The following is a 19,890-nucleotide window of genomic DNA, read 5'->3' on the forward strand; positions in this document are numbered from 1 at the left end:
CAAGGAAATCCAGCTCTGTACCTGAATTCTACATTATTCCAGGCTACAGACGACAGTCCCACGTGATCATCTTAAGGATGCAGGTGCCCTCTTAACAGTGCATTCCTTATGCTCACTAAGGTGGTGTTTCGGAGGCCTCCTGAGAACACAGTCACCTGAAGGATGGGTTTTCCAGTTGTAGAGAGCAGAGCTGTGCCATCTTCCTAAGTGTTTTGAGTGCCCCAACTCCATTTTGCTGGCCCTGGCAAGTCTAGTATTCCTCCTTTCACTCTATCTAGTGTTCACTGTGGTTTATAGCAGCCACTAAGAGTCACCAAGAATCATTTCCTTTGGAACTGATCTGGAAAATTAATCTGTGTGGCACAGGAAAGTGTACGTGTATCAGTAGCCTCCACTGCCCATCAGTGGTACCTTGTAACATTGCTTTTCCAGGATCCAGTCCCACACAAATCTCCTAGTCCTGCAGTTCTGCTGAATTGTTCACCTAGCAGTCTTATCTCTTATATTCCTAGTTGTGTTATGCTGAGAGAACTGTGCATAGTCTTAAATGGGAATATGATAGGGTCTTTACAAATAAGGACAAGGGACGACTTTTGAAGTCTGTGGAATCAGAGGGGTCTTGAGTTCAGAGTTCACGTGCATCTACCTAGAAAACCCCATTCTGAGTTTCAGCGCTTCATGCTTTCTTTATCACGCCTTGACTTTACTCAAGAGGTCACACTGAGCTTAGAATTCAGTCTTCTCTGAAGTGGTATCATTCTTAAAATTAGGGGCTGTGCTAGGACTTTCTCACTGCCTGCTCTCTAGCTGTAGGTGATAACCAATACATTTAAGCCATCATATACTCAATATTTAAGACATTAGTGGTGTTTAGAAATAGGCACCAAATTATATAGTTCTTATGGTTGCTATTTCTCCCTTTGTGAATGCTAGACAATTGTATCAGGTAGTATACATCTTCCCCTTTATCACATTCAGTTACTGAAGGTGAATGTTTTTGGAACCACACTGCTTGAGCACCCCAGGTACTATCTACATTCTGCCTGGAACTGTCTGTCTAGCCAGCCTTCCAACTCAGTACTCCATGCCTAAGGGATGGCTTGCTAAAACCATTATGTTAAGGTGGGCTCCCAAAAGCAAAGCCGCAGATAAAGTCTCTTGATTATGTGATTTATTGTGAGGATTCTCTCAGGAGGAGGAGTGTAAGGGATGTAGGATACCATGGAGGAGAAAGCTAAGCAAGGATATGGTCATAGCTGGACAATAGTTGTAGCCTCAGTCCCTGGGGGACATGGAGTCACTGAACATAGTTGGTTCAACCTTGGGGTGGGAACCACCCCCTAGGCCACAGAGATATAACATTCAGGTGAATCTGGCTCCATTTGGCCCAAAGCAATACATTGGGGAGAGGTGGCATCAGCAGCCAACCTCATAGCAGCAGGGGGATAAGAAATGTGCCAGAAAGCAGTGTGATGTTTCAGGGTGCCAACAGCATGCACTGCACCAGTGCACTGTTCTAATTTGTTTCCTTAATAGCGAAGACCTCTTTGAATTTCTTCATAAATTCCTCCTGGTTTAAGTGTAATTTCTCACACTACAAGAAAAAACAGACAAAAATAATGATACTCATTATCACTGTCATTTAGACACCTTGCAACTGAGAATATCAGGACCCTTAACCAGGTTAAGTTTAAAAATACACACAGCTAAGAGTAACTTGTTTCGTAAAATAACGATTACTTCTTGATGACTAGACAGAAATGGGAAATCATTACTAGACTTCAGGACTCTCACTCCTTAGGTTTGGGTTGTCTCTTTAAATGAGAGTTAGAAAAGCAACCGAAGATCCTAGAAACAATTAAATATCACAGATGTCTAAGTACAACCAGTGGTCTTCCTTTCACATTGACACTTCTATTCCCCTTTGTTTACCCTTGTTAACTATATAGGGAGTCACTTGCAAAAGACTCTGCATTTTGTGACTTCTGGAAGGTCTCAGTAAGTATAAATGGGGAGAGGTAAGAGGAATAACGTGACTTTAGGATGTAGTCCCCTTTGTAGGTGTGGAGGAAGAAGGATGTGATTGTTCTCAATGGGCACCTGTTGCCTTCATTGAAGCTCTCAAGGGGTTCTGGAAGCAGGCACACCTTCTCACTCATAGTTCCTCTCCTTGGTGAGCTGAAATCCTTAATGTAAAAGCCCACTCACTTCCTGAACTCTTGCTCATACTGGCTGATCCTAAAATCTGAGGGAAACTCTAAAAAATGCCCAGCACCAGGAAATGAGAGCAGAGAAACTCATGGAAAGAAAATGCAATGAATGCATGGGAGCCACTTACCCTGGGGTCCTGAAAAAATTTGTTCATGGCGTCCAGAAAATCTTGCACTTTGGAGTACTTATTCATGATTAGTTTCTTCTTGATTGTGTCCAACGCCCTAAGTTTCCCTATGTATTGAGAAGCCTTTGTAACCTGGTGAAAAATATACCAATAGCAATCAAATGGAGAGTTTTGACAGAGTTCAATGTCTTCTGTGGATTCCCATCAAATCCAGCAGAAATCCAAGGTAATGATAAAGTAGCCCATGCTCTCCCTCCCAGCGGCTTCAGAGCATAAATCCCACAAGTGCCCCTGTGAAGGTCAGGGAATATCATGGTGGTCGGCATTGATGTTTTTTTTGCTGTTACTCACATAACTTCCACGTGGAATATTTGGGAAAATGTTGCTCTCTAAATGTTGATAGACCTTTAAGAGCAGGAACTCACATTTCTGCAAAAGAAGGCGTCAGTGAATGAAAAACAGCTTGGAGAGAATGCGCCCAGAGGCATGCCCTGACTGGCGCAAACCCAATCAGTCTTCTGGAAGTTTCCCCACACTGGTATTGCTCTTGGATGCTAACAAGTAATGACTGTTTTTCCCCCCTGCATATAGCTTCTGGTGAGTTTTCAGTGTGGCTGAGACACATTCAGAAGAGGAGGCATCGTTTGACACCCTCCCCCTCATCCTGTGACTGACTGACTTCTTACATGTGAGCACAACAGAAAAGGCTTGGGGTCACATTCAACTCACCAACTTCCTCCCAGGATCCATCTGCTTCACCAGGACCTCAGATTCCGTATAAAACTGCAGACTTTGTGAAGAAGTTTCTACTGTGCAGAAGGTACAATTCCAACCGTTCCTGAGATGTCAGATATAAGTAAAAAAGGGCAAAGCTCAGAAAACGCCACCATCACTATAGCTGTCACTGTTCTCTTTAAGGAACAGCCAGTAGGCACAGACTGGGGGTGAAGGGGACATCTTCAGGCATCCGCAGAATTCTCATGTGATACCCATAGAGGGTAACCACAGGGGGTGAGTGGGTGGAAGGCTGAGTCAGGGTGGGTAGTGGGCTCTCCTCTTCTTGTCTGAGCTGCTGGTAGCACAGGAAGCCCTGACCATCAACCTGAGCACCAGAGACTGGACCTTAACCCATGGGGACCTTAGGCCTTCATCATCCAGTTGGAATGTAGTGAAATGAGGAAACCAGGCATGTTTTCCTCCTTTTCTGAATAAGCCCAGAGTACAAAACGATTGGCATAACCACTCCCATAAAAAGGTGTCTGTGCTGGGAAAGTTCTGGAAAGGACAGTAGCATTGTGTTGGCGAAGAACCTAGTCCCTAGTCCCTCCTCCCCAAAAGAGAGAAGAGAACAATACCCTCTTGTTGCCAGCTTCTTTCAGCAGCTCCCAGGATCATACTGCTGGACCCTGTACCTCCAGCCCCACTCTGTCCCCATCAGGAAACAAGGAGGAACCTCACAGGGGGAGTGTGCATGGCAGGAGGATTGGTCTCTAAAAGGAGACAGGGGGCTGCATCTCACAAACCTCTTTGTGTCCACAGGTGGGAGGTGACAGTCCCCATGAAAGAAGCTCTGACAATTTTCACAGCAGAAGAGCTTTCCTCCATCCTGGCAGATCTTGCATTTGCCTGAGTTTTCCTCCTAGAAGATGAAATAAGGTCCACATTCCCATGGGCCCCTGATGACAAGCACTGTGGGAATCTAGGACTCATGGTCTTTGTGTGAGCCTGCAGGGACTCTTATGTGTTTCTGTGAGCTGTGAAGGGGCAGCATGGAGTGGAGGTGTCAGAAGAGGAATTCTTGGTCTGCTGTGAAGTTCAGAAGGAGGGGCCTGTGTGACCAGACTGGAGTTTTTTCTGATAAAACCAGAGATCCAATACAAAAGAAAAATGCAAACAAAGTATAACCAGAGGCATTGAAATTAAGAACAATCTAACAATAGCCAGAGGGGATGGGGGAGGGCCCAGTGGGGGAAGGGTTTTCAAGCACTACTATAAAGGACACATGAACAAAACCAAGCGGGATAGTGGAAGCAAGGGATAGAAGTCGGTTTGGCTGCAGTGTGGGGAGGGGGTGGGTAGTGGGGAGGAAATGCAGACAACTGTATTTGAACAGCAATAAAATGATAAAAAAAAACTAGAGATGCTAACACAGCAAGACAGGCAACAAAACAAGAGGATGATTTCATGGGAATCTGAATCATCTTATTACCTTGCAGAAAAACCAGGTTTCTGAAACAAAGTGATAAATCCTTATGCCTACACACAATGCCTGAAATGAATCATGGAAAGGTGGTATGTTGGGATATCAATAAGGTGGAATAAACGTCCCGTTTTCTTGGCTGTAGGCTCCCCCTGAGTTGAAGGGCCTGGTAGGGGTCTCTGCACTATGGATTGTGGGCCTGGAGGGCCTCTGGCCCTGTGACAGTGCCTTTGGGTTGGAAAGGTCATGGACACAAATGACCATGTCTTGCCCGGGAAGATGGAGCTCTTTGATTCTGGAAGCCTGAGGAAGATGCCCTGTGACTCAGCATGGCATGTATGATATGGAGCCTTCATCTCTGAGTGTCCAGGGAGTGGGACAAGTGCTTTGTGCCTAAACAGAATGGAGAGTGCTCTCCCAACCTATGCACAATCAACTGAAACTGGATTTCTTTCCACTCTCAATATGTGTCTTTTAAGCAGATTTAATTTCACTTAGAGAACATAAAATTTGATAATATTTTCATCCAAATCTTGACTGTTATTCATTAAACCCAAATAAATTTGCACAACAGATATGAAGATACACTGTGTTCTATACAAGCACGTGTATCCTGATAAGGAACTGGCCTGTGACTGAGCTTTTTGTTAATGAAGAAAATAGTGTAAGAAATAATATTAAAGCTCAATGTCAGGTGCTGCTGTGACATCTGCTAAGACTGAGATGGCCTCAGACAGCCTTCCTCCATATTCATCTCCCTACTCTATTTCCCTGGATAAGGTCCTACAGCTAAATAATACTCCTTGTCAAGGGACCAGCACTGATCCTGCCCATCCTGGAATATCAGGTTTCACTTCCCTGTGAGCCATGGAATCTTTGACACAAGCCAGCCACAACTTGCCATGGAAACCAGGGGGCCACCCCACACTCTGCAGCCCCTCATTGGTCACTTGGTTCCTGGGGGTGATCTTGGTAAGGCCTGCATGTCTGGTATTGACTTCCTTTCTCAGTTTGGGAGTAGGTGTGACTAATTACACCTGTCCATCCAACTGTGCTGTGACAGATGTTATTATTTGCCATCTCCTCCCAAATGTCTAGTGGATATATCTCCCTCACAAGTAGGGTGAAGAAGGGGGTGATTAAAGCAGAAACCCTCTTCAAAAAGAATGAAAAGCAGCATTTATAGATGGGGATGAACTTTTAGGAACTGTACAAGCTCATGGTTGCTTTTCTGGTTCTGCCTTCTGAGAAAATCAAGAAGTTTGAGAACTGCTTGAAGGTTGTTCTCTCACAGGTAGAAACATACTGTCTATCCCATGGTCTGCTGAAGAAATTCTTCACCTCCTGTGACCATCTGAAGTCATGCAAACGAGGTTGGCTTGGGGACTGGCCCTCCCATTGATGAGTGCTGGGTGGAGGGAAGTGGGCTGTTGAAGAGCAAGAGGCAGGAATGACAGCTTCCACCTTTCAATATTGAGACCCTTCTGCTTTCTCCAAACACATATGGTCTGTGCTGTCTTTCTCCTGGGGTTACTCCCTTGACTCATATATGTTTGGCGTTACCTTCAGTCTTCCTCCTCCAACATTTAGAAAGAATACTCCAGGTTACCATTTTTGGCCATTTGGTTGGCCCCAGATGGTTAAATCACTCTCAAATCCGCAGTTACATCACTATGTCTCTAGTGCCCCTATGTCCACCCTGCCTCCTGCCTTTGTGTACATCCCTGTGCTCACCAGCATCTCCTCCTGGGCCCTAAATCACACCCCAAACTTATCCAGTCAAAACATAATGTATTCTCTTTCCCCAACCCACTACCTGCTCTTTCCTGGTGCTTCCATCTCATAAAACATGCACCTTCAACCACAAACCTGAGAATCCATTCTGAGTCCATATTCTTGCTCCTGTCCCAAATCCAATCTATCCCTGTTTGTTCTCACAGTAAAACATAAGCTTTTGTTGTTGTTGTTAAATCCATTGTCCCTGTAGGGTCCACTGCAAACAGGGAAGCTGAGACCCTAAAGAATGGTTCCAACTTAATACACAAAAGAGGGGTCTGTTTCTCAAAGTCTGTATTATATCTCTAATAACAACACACAAAGATCACAAATGTCCTTCTTGAAATCACTGGGCAGAGTACTTTGGAATATAGCTATGTTATTTTTCAGAATGTAGAAAATAATAAAGGATGATAAGTCAGTAAGAATCATTTTGAAACTTGTTCTATGATTTTGGGTGATAAGTTTTCCCAGAATCAAGAGTCTGGTCATTTGTTTTATATCCATATATGAGTAAGTGCAAGTGCCAAATGACATCTTGCCAAGAGCTGCCATTCAGTGTTCTGGGAGAATCCTGAATCACATGCGCAGTGGGGGCTGAGACTGCTCCACCATGAAAGCCAAGGGATAATTTCCTTCTCCTCACTGTAGCGACTCTCAGATTACCATCATCCTCTCCAGAAAGTGGCGACCCTCTTCTCAGGAGAACAAGGAAATAATAAATGTAAACAGTGCATAAAAATCTTGCATTCATACATTTCAACCAAAACCAGCTCTTATTTCTTTTGTTCTTTCTTTGTTAGCCCAGCCATACATTTGAATTGTCTAAGGACAGTATATAAAATTTTGTATATATATATACAAATAATGTCCTGGTTCCAATATCAGAGATTCTGATCAATTGATTTGAGTAGGGCTTAAGCATTGGCATTTTCCTTAATTTTAGAATGAGTAACTTGTTATAAAAATTATCTGAAGATTGTTTAACAATTCTAGTGTCAAAGTGATAACTTAGAACGGTGAAATCAAAATTTTGTGTAGAGTGGGACTAAAGCAATGTTATTTTCCAAAGGTCCTCAGGTGATTCCAGTACAGCCTACGTTGAGCTTTAGCTTGAGCCAGGGTGGTTATTAATGCATGGGAATCTTATAAGGCATTGTTGAATTGGCCTGTAATATCTATCCTGGGAAACATTCTTATTAACAGGAGTGAGAGTACTCTTCCTGGAACAGTTGCCTTCTCCTCCTGACAGCCTCTTGGTTAGTGGCAGTATGACAGAAACCACTGGATTGCCATCTCTTATCCAGGGTCCTGGGAACCATGCACATGTCCCAGAGAAGTCCAACAGCTCCTACAATTCTTCTAGGACACCAGCCTAATGATAAAATGAATCCTAGGTCCTCTGTACTCCAATTCTTCTTCCAGAAGGTCACACCCCTCTCCATTCATCCAAATCCCCAGATGGCACCTGACTGGCTTTTCACAGGAAACTAAGCTCTGTACACTACACTTGCAGTGTTTTTGTACCTTCATTAGAATGACTTGGCCTCTTTCCCTTCAGGCAGCCTCAGGTTTTATCTCCACCCAGGGCAGAGAGGTCACAGACTAGTGTGGTCCTCTGATAAGTGACCTGAGAAATGGTCATGTCACAGCCTGTCTCTTGGGTACTCTAGAGTCCCTGCTCTCCAACAGTTATTTTTTACATGGTGGATAATTGAATTTGAAACAATCCTTGAACTCAGGGACATGATTTCAATATTCTGTATGGACATTGGGCATTTCTATGCACTGAGTAACTATTTTGAATGAGTAAATAAATGAGTATGGTTTCACTTAGGAAGAGAGAACATTTGTTATCTTTTTAGCAAATATTAGCATATAATAAATAGTTGTTCTGGTTGATTATTTCAGATTACATGAAAACACATAGCAGCTATCACCAGAAAGTATGTGTGGACCTCATCTGATGAGAGGAAGCTGTTGTGTGGTGCCAAAATTCACACTGAAGTTTTCAGGAACCAGGGGCTCCGTCAACAAGAGAAGTTCTAGGAGATACAAAGGATCCATCAAGGTAGAAATGCATCCTGAGATCTGCCAATCTGAGTCACTTTGCTTCCTGATGAAAAGACACAAAATATATGGAAAATTCAACCTGGTTGCTACAAAGTGTTGTGCCCATGTATAATGATAGAACCTGTGGGTAGGAAGCTGCTAGCTCCTTCAGGTAATCCAGATAAAGTAACTCTAGGCACATGGAGAATGATAGAAACTTTACAGTAGTTACTGACTAGGTCCAACAGTAATTTCTCTTTATTAAACCCAGTGGGTGAAATGTCCCAATATCTGGGGTTTTAAAAGACCCAGATCATCAGGTAATGTGAATGCCTAGACCTCACATTCCCAGTGCTATATGAAGTCCCAGTGGCCAGCTCTTTATAAGCTAAAGTAGAATTCTGTGAATGTCCTGGGCAGCCATTTCTACCTGTAGTGTGTGAGAATGGCACCTCACACCTTCCCCTGCTTCTCAAGTTCTCATTCATACCCACTGTTGTAAAAACTACCACTTTGTCCAGGATCTGCATTCATATTACCTTTGTGTTTGTTGCCTCCATAGCCTTCTTCCACAGAAGGAGAAATCACTTTCACTGGTAGATAGGAGGCCTGTACAGACCCTGAGGTGGAGCTAAAGGAGGGCATCAAAGTAAACAATTTTCCAGGTCTGTACCTCACTTAACCTGCATCTATCTCCCAAGGGTCCCTCCCCAACAGCACCATCCTGATGAAAAATGTGGCAATAATTTCTGCTTGAGAAGGAATTTTATTTGTCTGTGTATATGTTTTATTGAAGAATGAATGACTATGTAAGTAATCAGAGAAGAAATAGGCTCTCAGTTTCCTATCTCATGAAGTAGTACATGGTTTCATATGTGTCCCAAGATAGATGATCCACTAGACAGGTTCATCTGGATGATGAAGAGCAAACTTTTTCTTCATTAAATTTCATTAAAGTTAGAAAATAGTAACCTTTATCAGAAAAATCTGGGAGGGACTTGAAGATGACCCTATGACCTTATTAAGAAAGGTTTTCCTGTATTCCAGAATCACGTTTGCTTTTACAACTTTAACAACTTTACAACATCTGCATCTATAGCTAACACTCAGCTATGGGATCTATTTTGATGGCTCCTTATCATCCTCATCTGAAATGGTTTACAATCGAAGATAACCCTGCATACAACCTAATGTTCAATGGAGCAACTCTGAAGGCATGCAAAATACATACATACATGAACAGGTACACAAATAAATAAAGGCACCCAAGAGGAGAAAAAGAAACAAAGTTATTATGCAACTGAGAAACCATACAAATGATGCAGTACATATAAAAGCAGTTATGAATAAGAAGTAGTATAAAGTAATAATCACCTTTTTTTTGCTTTCACGTGTAGTAGGAGGTAGATGGATATATCCAAGCTGAAAGATAAAAGTGATCCAAGTTGATGCTTAGCCTGTGTTTAAGTTTTGTGAGTCTGGCATTCCAACCTCCTTATAAATATTTCTACACAAATGTCCAACTGTCATCTCAAAGCCCGGGTGTCTAATTGAGGAACCATCTCCCTCTCCTCACCTGTTCTTCTAGATCCATCCACAGAACCCAGAAATACATCTTTGGAAACTCTTCCCTTTCTTTTGTGTTTTTTAAATAACTTTTCAGAGGTTTTCCTTCACAATCTCTTTGGCACCTCTCACCCCCTCTCCATTCCCATCAGTGCCACTCACACCTGCCTCCTCACACTATGGCTATTCAACCAACACACATGTCCCACACCTACAGGGTGTCAGACACCTGGACAATGTTGGGCACAATGTTGGGCACCCTCTGGACAATCTCTAGACCTACGGGGGTCTAGAGATACAAAGGGAATGGGTAGAAGGATAAGAATAAGACAGTGTGAGAAGGGCCTCACTTGAGAGTTCAGGGGGCCAAGGGAAGGGGTGACCAGGGTAGGTCAGTCAGGGAACATTCAGACAGGAGTGACATGGGAGCTGAGCCTTGAAGGTTGACTATACGTTTCTTGGGCTGAAAGACAGTGAAGTCAGTTCAAGTTCCCACATTGTCTGAAACACTGTTTTAAATATGTCATTTCACACCTGAGGAGACTCTGTGGCTCTGCGCTGTCCATGTTACAAGTTCACACTCTTTAGCCTGACATTAAATCCCTCTGCAAACAACCCCAATTGATGGATTATGCTGTATCACACACAATCCATCTACCTCAACTCATGGAGTCATGGTAACTGTGGTTCTGATTTTATACCACTCTTTCTCTGGAGTGTGTTCTGCCCAGTTGTTTGACTGTAGAGAGTCTTCTTTCTTTTAGTGCCAAAAGTTGTCTGTAAGCACCTGGGTCAGAATGACCTTTCCTTCCTCCAAGCCCCTGCAGCCACCCTGACAGAGCCCCTTCGACAAATGGATGGGTTCCCTTGTACTGAGGTATGAGTGTGGGGCACCTCTTCCTGTGAAAAGGATAAAGTCTTGGGCCTCAAAGCTCCAGCCACAACTCAGCACATACTGGGTAAGCAAATAGTGACCTCATCTTTGACCACAACAAAGAAAGTCACACCTTCTGCCCCCTGTCACTGAAATACCTCCATCAGCTGTTTTAGGGTTTTTCCACCGCAGGTCAGGCTGTTCCTCCAGTTATTTGCTTTTTCGTAGCCTCCTCTGATTTCAAATTCCCTGGGAGTGAACCAGTTTCCATCTTCAGTTCTTATGCACTTCCTTGTGGCTCCTGTAAGACCAGGGTACATTGATCCTGACCCCTCTTTGTCCTCAGTGCTCAGAGGTTGGCCTCCCACCATTTTGGATCTGATGTCACCCATCTGGGTTCAAGATCAATAGCAGAAGCTTCTGGCTTCCCCTTCCATACTTCAGAACCCACAATTCTAGCTTTTAAGTTCCCTCCAAGGAGATTTGCTGCTTTGAATTAAAATCTCAAGTGGAGGCCCTGCAGCTCACAATGGCACTAAGGCAACATCCACGTCCTGTGTTACAACAATTTTCTCTGAGTTTACTGTCATTGTTGAGCAGATATTTTCCCATCCTTGAAATCATGGGTAGCTAATACTAAAATAATTGTGAGATACTAATCAGTAGAAAGTTTAACTGATATGTAAAAAATTATCATATACTTAACAACATTATCATTAGATAAAAGGGAATTAAACCACAATCAAATACTACAGTCTAAGCACTAGGGTGGCCACTACAAAAAAGACAGACAATAACAAATGTTGGTTAGAATGCAAAGAAATTGGAACCCTCAGATTTTGCCGATGAGTATTAAATTGGTGCAATACTTTGAAAATTTTTTCGTTTTTTTTTTCTTAATAAGAGAAACATAGAATTACCACGTAATCCTGCAATTCCACTCCAGGGCATATACTAAAAATCATCTTAAAAATATATTCACAAAAAAACTTTACAGAAAACGGTATTATTCATGATAGCCAAAGAATGAGAAAACCCTAACTGAAGGCTAAATGCAGTATTGCATATCCATATTATGGCTCACATATGACAATAAAAAGAATGACTTATAAGACATGGCACTTTATGTATGGACCTTGAAAACTTCATGCTAAGTGAAGGAACTAGTGACAGGAAGGCAGATGTTATGTGAGTCAATTGAGATAAAATGCTTAAATAGGCCAATTTATAGGTCAGAACACAGATTAATCATTGCTTAGGGTGGGCGATGAGCCTGGGCGAGGATGGGCACTGATAGCTAAGAGGCATCGGGGTTTCCTTTGGTGGGGACAAAATGTTCTAAAATTTGGTTGTGGTAATGGTTTTATAATCTTGTGAATGAACAAAGCAAAAAAAAAAACAGTGAAATCTACACTCTAAATGGTGAGTTATACATATGTGAGTTATATCTCAAGGAAGCTGTTTAAAAAATAATTATGATAGAGGGGGAAAAGATGGTGGCTTTACTCTAGGCAGTATGTTTCTCGGCTTCTGTGAAGAGGAGGGTATCTTGCGGATCGGTGGAGAAACAGAGCAAGTAGCCTAGGTTACCGAAACATTTTCGAAAACAGGACATCAATAATTATTGCGATCATTGAAAAACCAGACGATCACAAAAAAGAGTAGGGGGAAGTTGTGAACACCAAGATACACGAAGGAGACTGCACCACTGAATCTCACAAGTATTCTACCACAGAAGTTCACACCATAATTACAGGAAACAAGAACAGATCAAATTAAGAAACAGAGGCTAACGAGAAGAAACCCACAAACAATGAGAAAACAAAGAAACAATCCCCAAGTGAAGGGAAAGGAGGAAGCCTCAGGAAAAATGCTAAATGAAATAGAAGCAACTCAACTATCAGATAGTGAGTTCAAAACAATGATTATCGGGAAATTCAATGAACTCACAATGAGCTATCAGAAACTAGAGGGAAGCTACAACAATCTCACTGCAAACTATATAAACATGAAAAAGGAAATAGAAACTCTCAACAAAGGCCAAGAGGAAATGAAGAATGCCATTTCTGAACTGAGGAACATAGTAGAAGGAATGAAAAGCAGGATCGATGAAGCAGAAGATTGGGTTAGCCAGCTAGAGGATAAAATAGAAAACGACACCCAGAAAGAGCAAGAAAAGGAAAAGAGGCTCAGAAAGAATGAATAGGGATTAAGAGAAATGCAAGACGATGTGAACCATAATAATATCCATATAATAGGGATACCAGAAGGAGAACAAGAGCAAGGGATCGAAAATCTAGTTGAAAAAGTAATGAAGAAAAACTTCCCTAATTTGATGAGAGAAAAAGTCACACAAATCCAGGAAACACAGAGGGTCCCAGCCAAGAGGAACCCAAAGAGGCCCACCTCAAGACACATAATTAAAATGGCAAAATTTCAAGACAAAGAGAATCTTAAAAGCATTAAGGGAGAAACAGGAAGGAACATACAAGGGAGCCCCAATAAGGCTAACAGCTGATTTCTCAATGGAAACACTCCAAGCCAGAAGAGAATAGCAAGAAATACTCCAAGTAATGAGAACCAGAGGTCTGCAACCAAGGCTACTTTACCGAGCAAGGCTCTCAATCAAGATAGAAGGCCAAATAAGAAGCTTCCCAGACAAAAGAAGCCTAAAAGAATACACCTCCACCAAACCAGCTCTGCAAGAGATGCTAAAGGGACTGATTTAAGGAAGGGAAGAAAAAGAGAGAGAGAGGAACACTCGTACATAAAAGGCAATGAATAAGTACCTATCAATAATAACCCTAAATGTAAATGGATTAAATGCTCCAATCAAAAGAATAGAATAGCTGAATGGATAAGAAACAATGCCCCACATATATGGTGCCTACAAGAGACTCACCTCAGGATAAAAGACCTGCACAGGCTGAAAGTGAAGGGCTGGAAACAAATCTTCCAAGCAAATAACAGGAAAAAAAAAGCCGGGGTAGCAATACTCATATCAGACAAAAGACATTTCCAAGAAAGGTCCATAAAGAGAGACCCAGGTCACTTCATAATACTCAAGGGAAGAATCCACCAAGAAGACATAAATATTGTAAATATATATGCACCCGACATAGGAGCACCAAAATACATAAAGAAAATCTTAGAGGACTTCAAGAAAGATATTGACAGCAACACAATTATTGTGGGGGGTTTTAACACCCCACTATCAAAAATACACAGATCTTCCAAACAAAATATCAAAAAAGATACTGTGGCATTGAACAATACCCTTGGTGAAATGGACTTTGCTGATATATACAGAACCCTCCATCCAAAAGAAGCTAAATACATATTCTTTTCAAATGTACATGGAACATTTTCCAAGATTGACCACATGATAGGACACAAAACAAGCCTCAACAATTTCAAAAAAATTGAAACCATACCTAGCATTTTCTTGGATCACAAGGGACTGAAGCTAGAAACCAACCCCAAGGGAGAAAAAAACCCAAAACACTAAAAATCATGGAGATTAAATAGCACGCTATTAAACAATGAATGGGTCAAGAATGAAATTAGGGAAGAAATCAAAAGGTTTCTGGAAACAAATGAAAATGAACTCACAACAACCCAAAACTTGTGGGACACAGCCAAGGCAGTCCTGAGAGGGAAGTGTATAGTGATACAGGCCCACCTAAAAGAGTTAGAAACATTCCAAGCAAACAACCTATCCCTACATCTACAAGAACTCGAGGAACAACATCAAAGACAGCCCAGAGCAAGCAGAAGGAAGGAAATAACCAAGGTCAGAGCAGAATTAAATGACAGAGAGACCAAAAGCACAATTCTAAGGATCAATGAATCCAAGAGCTGGGTCTTTGAGAAGATAAACAAAATCGACAAGCCTTTAAGCAGACTCATCAAGAAAGAAGGAGAGAAGACCCAAATAAACACAATCAGAAATGAAAGAGGAGAGATTAAAACAGATACCACAGAAATACAAAGGATTGTAAGAAATTACTACAAAGAACTGTATGCCCAGAAATTGGAAAACCTAGGTGAAATGGACAAGTTCCTAGAAAAATATAATCTTCCAAAACTCAATGAAAAAGAACTAGAAAGCCTGAACAAACCAATTACAGCAGAAGAAATTGAAGCAGTAATCAAAAAATTCCCAACATACAAAAGCCCTGAACCAGATGGTTTCACAGGAGAATTCTACAAAGTATTTATGGAAGAGCTAACCCCTATCCTTCACAGACTATTCCAAAAAATCCAAAAAGATGGAAAACTCTCAAACTCTTTTTAGGAGGCCAACATCATCCTAATTCCAAAACTAGATAAAGAGACAACAAAGAAAGAAAACTTCAGGCCAATATCGCTGATGAACATTGACGCTAAAATCCTCAACAAAATACTGGCAAACCGCATCCAACAATACATTAAAAACATCACCCCATGACCAAGTGGGATTCATTCCAGGGATGCAAGGATGGTACAATATTCGCAATTCAGTAAATGTAATACATCACATAAACAAAGGCAAACGCAAAAACCACATGATCATATCAATAGATGCAGAAAAAGCATATGATAAGGTACAGCACCCATTCATGATGAAAACACTCAGTTAAGTGGGAATAGAGGGAGCATTCCTCAACATAATAAAGGTCATATATGAGAGATCTACAGCCAACATCATACTCACTGGGCAAAAACTAAAATGCTTTCCACTAAATCAGGAACAAGATAAGGCTGTCCACTTTCACCACTTCTATTCAGTATAGTACTGGAAGTTTTAGCCACAACGATCAGACAAGAAAAAGAAATGAAAGGCATCCAAATCGGAAAGGAAGAAACAAAACTGTCACTGTTTGCCAATAACATGATAGGGTACATAGAAAATCCTACACTCCACCAAAAAACTGCTTGACCTAATAAATGAATTTGGCAAAACAGCAGGATACAAAGTCAATATCCAGAAATCAAAGGTCTTTCTGTACACCAACAATGAAACAGCAGAAGCAGAAATCAAGGAAAAAATCCCATTTGAAATAGCAAAAAGAAAAATAAAATATAAAATATCTAGGAATAAACCTAACCAAAGAAGTAAAAGACCTGTATTCAGAAAACTACATAACACTCAGGAAAGAAATCAAGGAAGACACAAAACAAATGGAAACATATACCGTGTTCATGGATTGGAAGAATTAATATCATCAAAATGTCTGTACTACACAAAGAAATTTACACATTCAATGCAATTCCTATTAAAGTACCAATGGCATATTTCACAGACATAGAACAAACACTTCAAAAATTTATATGGAACCATAAACGACCCTGCATAGCTGCTCCAATTTTGAGAAAGAAAAGTAAAGGGACCACAATACCTGACACTAAACTATACTACAAGGCCACTATAATCAAAACAGCCTGGTACTGGCATAAAAACAGGCACTTAGACCAATGGAACAGAACAGAGAGCCCAGAAATAAACCCAAGCCTCTAAGGTCAATTAATATTTGGCAAAGGAAGCAGCAACATAAAATGGAATAAAAATAGCCTCTTCGACAAATGGTGTTGGGAGAACTGGACAGCCACGTGCAAAAAAATGAAACTCAAGCACCAACTTACACCTTATACAAAAATAAATTCAAGGTGGATAAAAGACTTCAATATAAAACGTGACACCATTAAAGTCCTAGAGGAGAACGTAAGTAGGAAAATCTCAGATATTTCACGCAGAAACTTTTTTACTGACTTGTCCCCTAGAGCAAGGGACATAAAGGAAAGAATAAACAAATGGGACCTCATCAAAATTAAAAGCTTCTGCACAGCTAAAGAAAACAGTATCAAAATAAAAAGAGAACCAACTGTATGGGAAAACATTTGCCAATGATACCTCAGACAAGGGTTTAATCTTGAAAATATATAAAGAACTTACACGACTCCACTCTAAGAAGACAAACAACCCAATTAAATAATGGGCAAAGGACTTGAACAGACACTTCTCCAAGGAGGACATACAGAAGATCCAAAGATACATGAAACGATGTTCAATATCGCTAGCTATCAGAGAGATGCAAATTAAAACCACAATGAGATACCACTTCACACAAGTAAGAATGGCCATCATAAACAAAGCAACAAACAACAAGTGTTGGAGAGGTTGTGGAGAAAAGGGGACCCTAGTGCACTGCTGGTGGGACTGCAGACTGGTACAACCACTATGGAAAGCAGTATGGAACTTCCTCAGAAAACTAAAAAATGGATCTGCCTTTTGACCCTGCAATTCCACTGCTGGGACTCTATCCTAAGAACACTAAAACACCAATTCAAAAGAACCTATGCATCCCAATGTTCATAGCAGCACAATTTACAATAGCTAGATGCTGGAAGCAACCAAGATGCCCATCAGTAAATGAGTGCATCAAAAAACTATGGTACATTTACACAATGGAATTCTATGCAGCAGAAAGAAAGAAGGAGCTCCTACCCTTCGCAACAGTGTGGATGGAGCTGGAAAACATTATGCTTAGTGAAACAAGCCAGGCAGTGAAAGACAAATACCATATGATATCACCTTTAACAGGAACCTAAACAACAAAACAAAGAAACGAGCAAAATATAACCAAAGTCACTGAAATAGAGGACAGACTGACAGTGACCACAGAAGAGAGAAGAGGGAATTCAGGGGACAATGGGAAGGGTTTACAGGAACAAATTTAAAGGACACATGGACAAAAACTAGGGGGAGGGTGGTAAAGGGAGGGAAGGGGGGAGGTTTGGGAGAGGGGCTGGATTGGGAGTAAAAGGGAGAAAACTGTACTTGAACAATTATTAAAATAAAATTTAAAAAAATTATTATGATAAAACATTTATTCATATTAGTGTACTCATAGCCATATTAAAAATAATCTGAGTCCTGTCTGGTGTAGCTCAGTGGTTTGAGCACGGGCCTGTGAACCAAAGGGTTGTTGGTTCTATTCCCAGTCAGGGCACATGCCTGGGGTCCAGGCCAGGTTCCTAGTAGGGGATGCATGAGAGGAAACCACACATAGATGTTTCTCTCCTTCTCCTTCTTTCTCCCTCCCCTTTTCTCCAAAAATAAATAAATAAAATCTTAATAATCTGATATGAAGTTCATCATATAGACAAAAAGCCTTAAGTTTTATAATATTAAAATCACAAAACACTTTATATTCATATATAAAAGAACTCTCAAAGTCAGAGCAGGAAGCAAGTTTGTAATTATTATCAATTTCTTAGATGGGATGTTTAAGGTGCAGGAAGGTCCCAGTCTTCACACTGTCACTCTCAGCAGAGCTGAGGCTGGGATCAGGTTTTCTGATTATAAACTCTGTGATCTCCTCACTACATCTAACACCCTGTCCTGGTGGTGATTACCCAGATGGGATACAGGCTGTGAATGTGGAGGCTGCGGGCCTCTTCCCTGCTATATCTGACTCAAAGTAGAAAATGAAGTATTTTGAACCCAGAAACTGACAATCCTGCACTTCTCTTTGGTTCTTTGGGCATTCTCATGGGCACTTGCACATGGGGGTGAGCACTTGATATGCAGCACTGCTTAATGTGTAAAAATATCATCTTAGGGATCCTTCTTTTTTCTTTCAAGCCACAGTGGAGCCTCAGTTCCTTGAATGACAGGAGATTCACATGGGTCATTCCATTAGTTCATGCAATTCCTTCACAGAGTGGTTGCAAATCAGAGTAAATCTTGAAACTTACCTCGTTCCAATTTTCTCTTAATTAACAGCCCCATCATCTCCCCACATGTCACAGGAAGTATTTCAGCACGAAAATTCACAGATTCATCCAGCTGCTGTCTTGCCCCTGAAAGAGAAGATTTTTATTTTGTCTCATTTCATAATTGTACACAGAGAACTTCCTACCTTGTGGTTACTGTTTCTACAAGTCATAAGGGTACTAAGGAAACTGTATTCCACACATCTTCAGAGCTTCTGAGCCTTTCTTTCCATGGCATTTTTCATACATACCCACAGAACGTTTCCCTTGATTTCACCTCTCAATCCCCCCACAATCAGAAGGCTTTAACAGAGACACCAGGCATCAATCAGTACACCTGTCTTAGCTCCCCATGCAGTCAGCCCCTGATTCTTATGTGACAGTGACAGTGCTGCCCTGGTAGAAGGGAGCTCTAACTGTGCTATTTCTCTGGACTTAGGTCATTGGAGGCAAAATCCCAGACTGTACCTGCCTCTTCCTGTGTGAGCTCTGACTCAGGAGCAGAGAGGACAGTGATGGGGTGACCTAATGGAGATGGTGTCTGCCTGTTGTTTGTGTTCACTGCTTTGCCTCATTTCTCCCCCATGACAGGTTTCTCTAAAGCTGAAAGGGGAACTCTGGAAACTCTAAACAATCTGCAAACTGCAAGGGTGGTTAGACTAGTTGTAGTCTGACAATGGTGTGCCATTTATCAAAAGCTACACCCAATGCTCTGATCATCTAAGTCTATGACCCCATCTTCCCTTGTCCACACACTTCTCTGTTATGGTTCTTTGGTCCCTGAAGGCAGCTGTCCCCAAGAAGGCAGAAAGGGAACAGCTTTTTCCTCCATTGTGATCAGGACAAAAGTGAGTGTGGGTATTAATGGTGTTATAGAGACCAACTGTGGAAATTCTAGATTCTGCTCTGACCCTTGCTGGCAATGATGCCTCCTTCTTTCCCCAACCAGCCTGGAAGGTGGAGTCCTGGGAGTGCCCAGATGATTCAGATTTAATTCCTTTCATGTTTTTTTTTTGAAATTCCTTTTCCATTTTATGTGTGACCTTTCTGGATGAAAAATCTGAATGATAGCAGGAGATTATGGAAAGAAAGATAAAGCTGGAGCCAGTGGAATAGTACACACCAGTTTCGTAACAGTGAAGGAAGAGCAAAGATCCAGGCACCTGAGGAAGAAACATCTAGGAAGGTAAGGGAGGTAGGGAGACCTTAATGATATCTGTCATTCAGAGCTCCCTGAGTCCTCCTTAGAGAATGAAACGACCTGGTCCAAGTCTTTCACCACAGGGATGCTGAGTCTGCCACTCAGCACCTGATCCAAGGAAACAG

The 19,890-nt window shown here is 41.5% G+C and overlaps 1 protein-coding gene across 1 annotated transcript; it reads right to left on the reverse strand.

The window, feature by feature from the left end:
• Nucleotides 1-1,156: 1,156 nt before the first annotated feature.
• Nucleotides 1,157-18,651, reverse strand: LOC123827696 (nuclear body protein SP140-like protein; the record flags this gene model as incomplete). Its single annotated transcript, XM_045852138.1, has 8 exons — nt 1,157-1,594; nt 2,339-2,470; nt 2,690-2,767; nt 3,068-3,176; nt 3,862-3,977; nt 9,741-9,788; nt 10,965-11,107; nt 18,547-18,651. Coding segments are annotated over 8 exons (809 nt in total), but the record flags the coding sequence as incomplete, so codon positions are not given.
• Nucleotides 18,652-19,890: the final 1,239 nt, after the last annotated feature.

The sequence above is a fragment of the Phyllostomus hastatus genome, unplaced genomic scaffold (assembly GCF_019186645.2).
Source record: "Phyllostomus hastatus isolate PE091 unplaced genomic scaffold, TTU_PhHast_1.1 phas_contig_860, whole genome shotgun sequence".
NCBI lineage: Eukaryota > Metazoa > Chordata > Mammalia > Chiroptera > Phyllostomidae > Phyllostomus > Phyllostomus hastatus.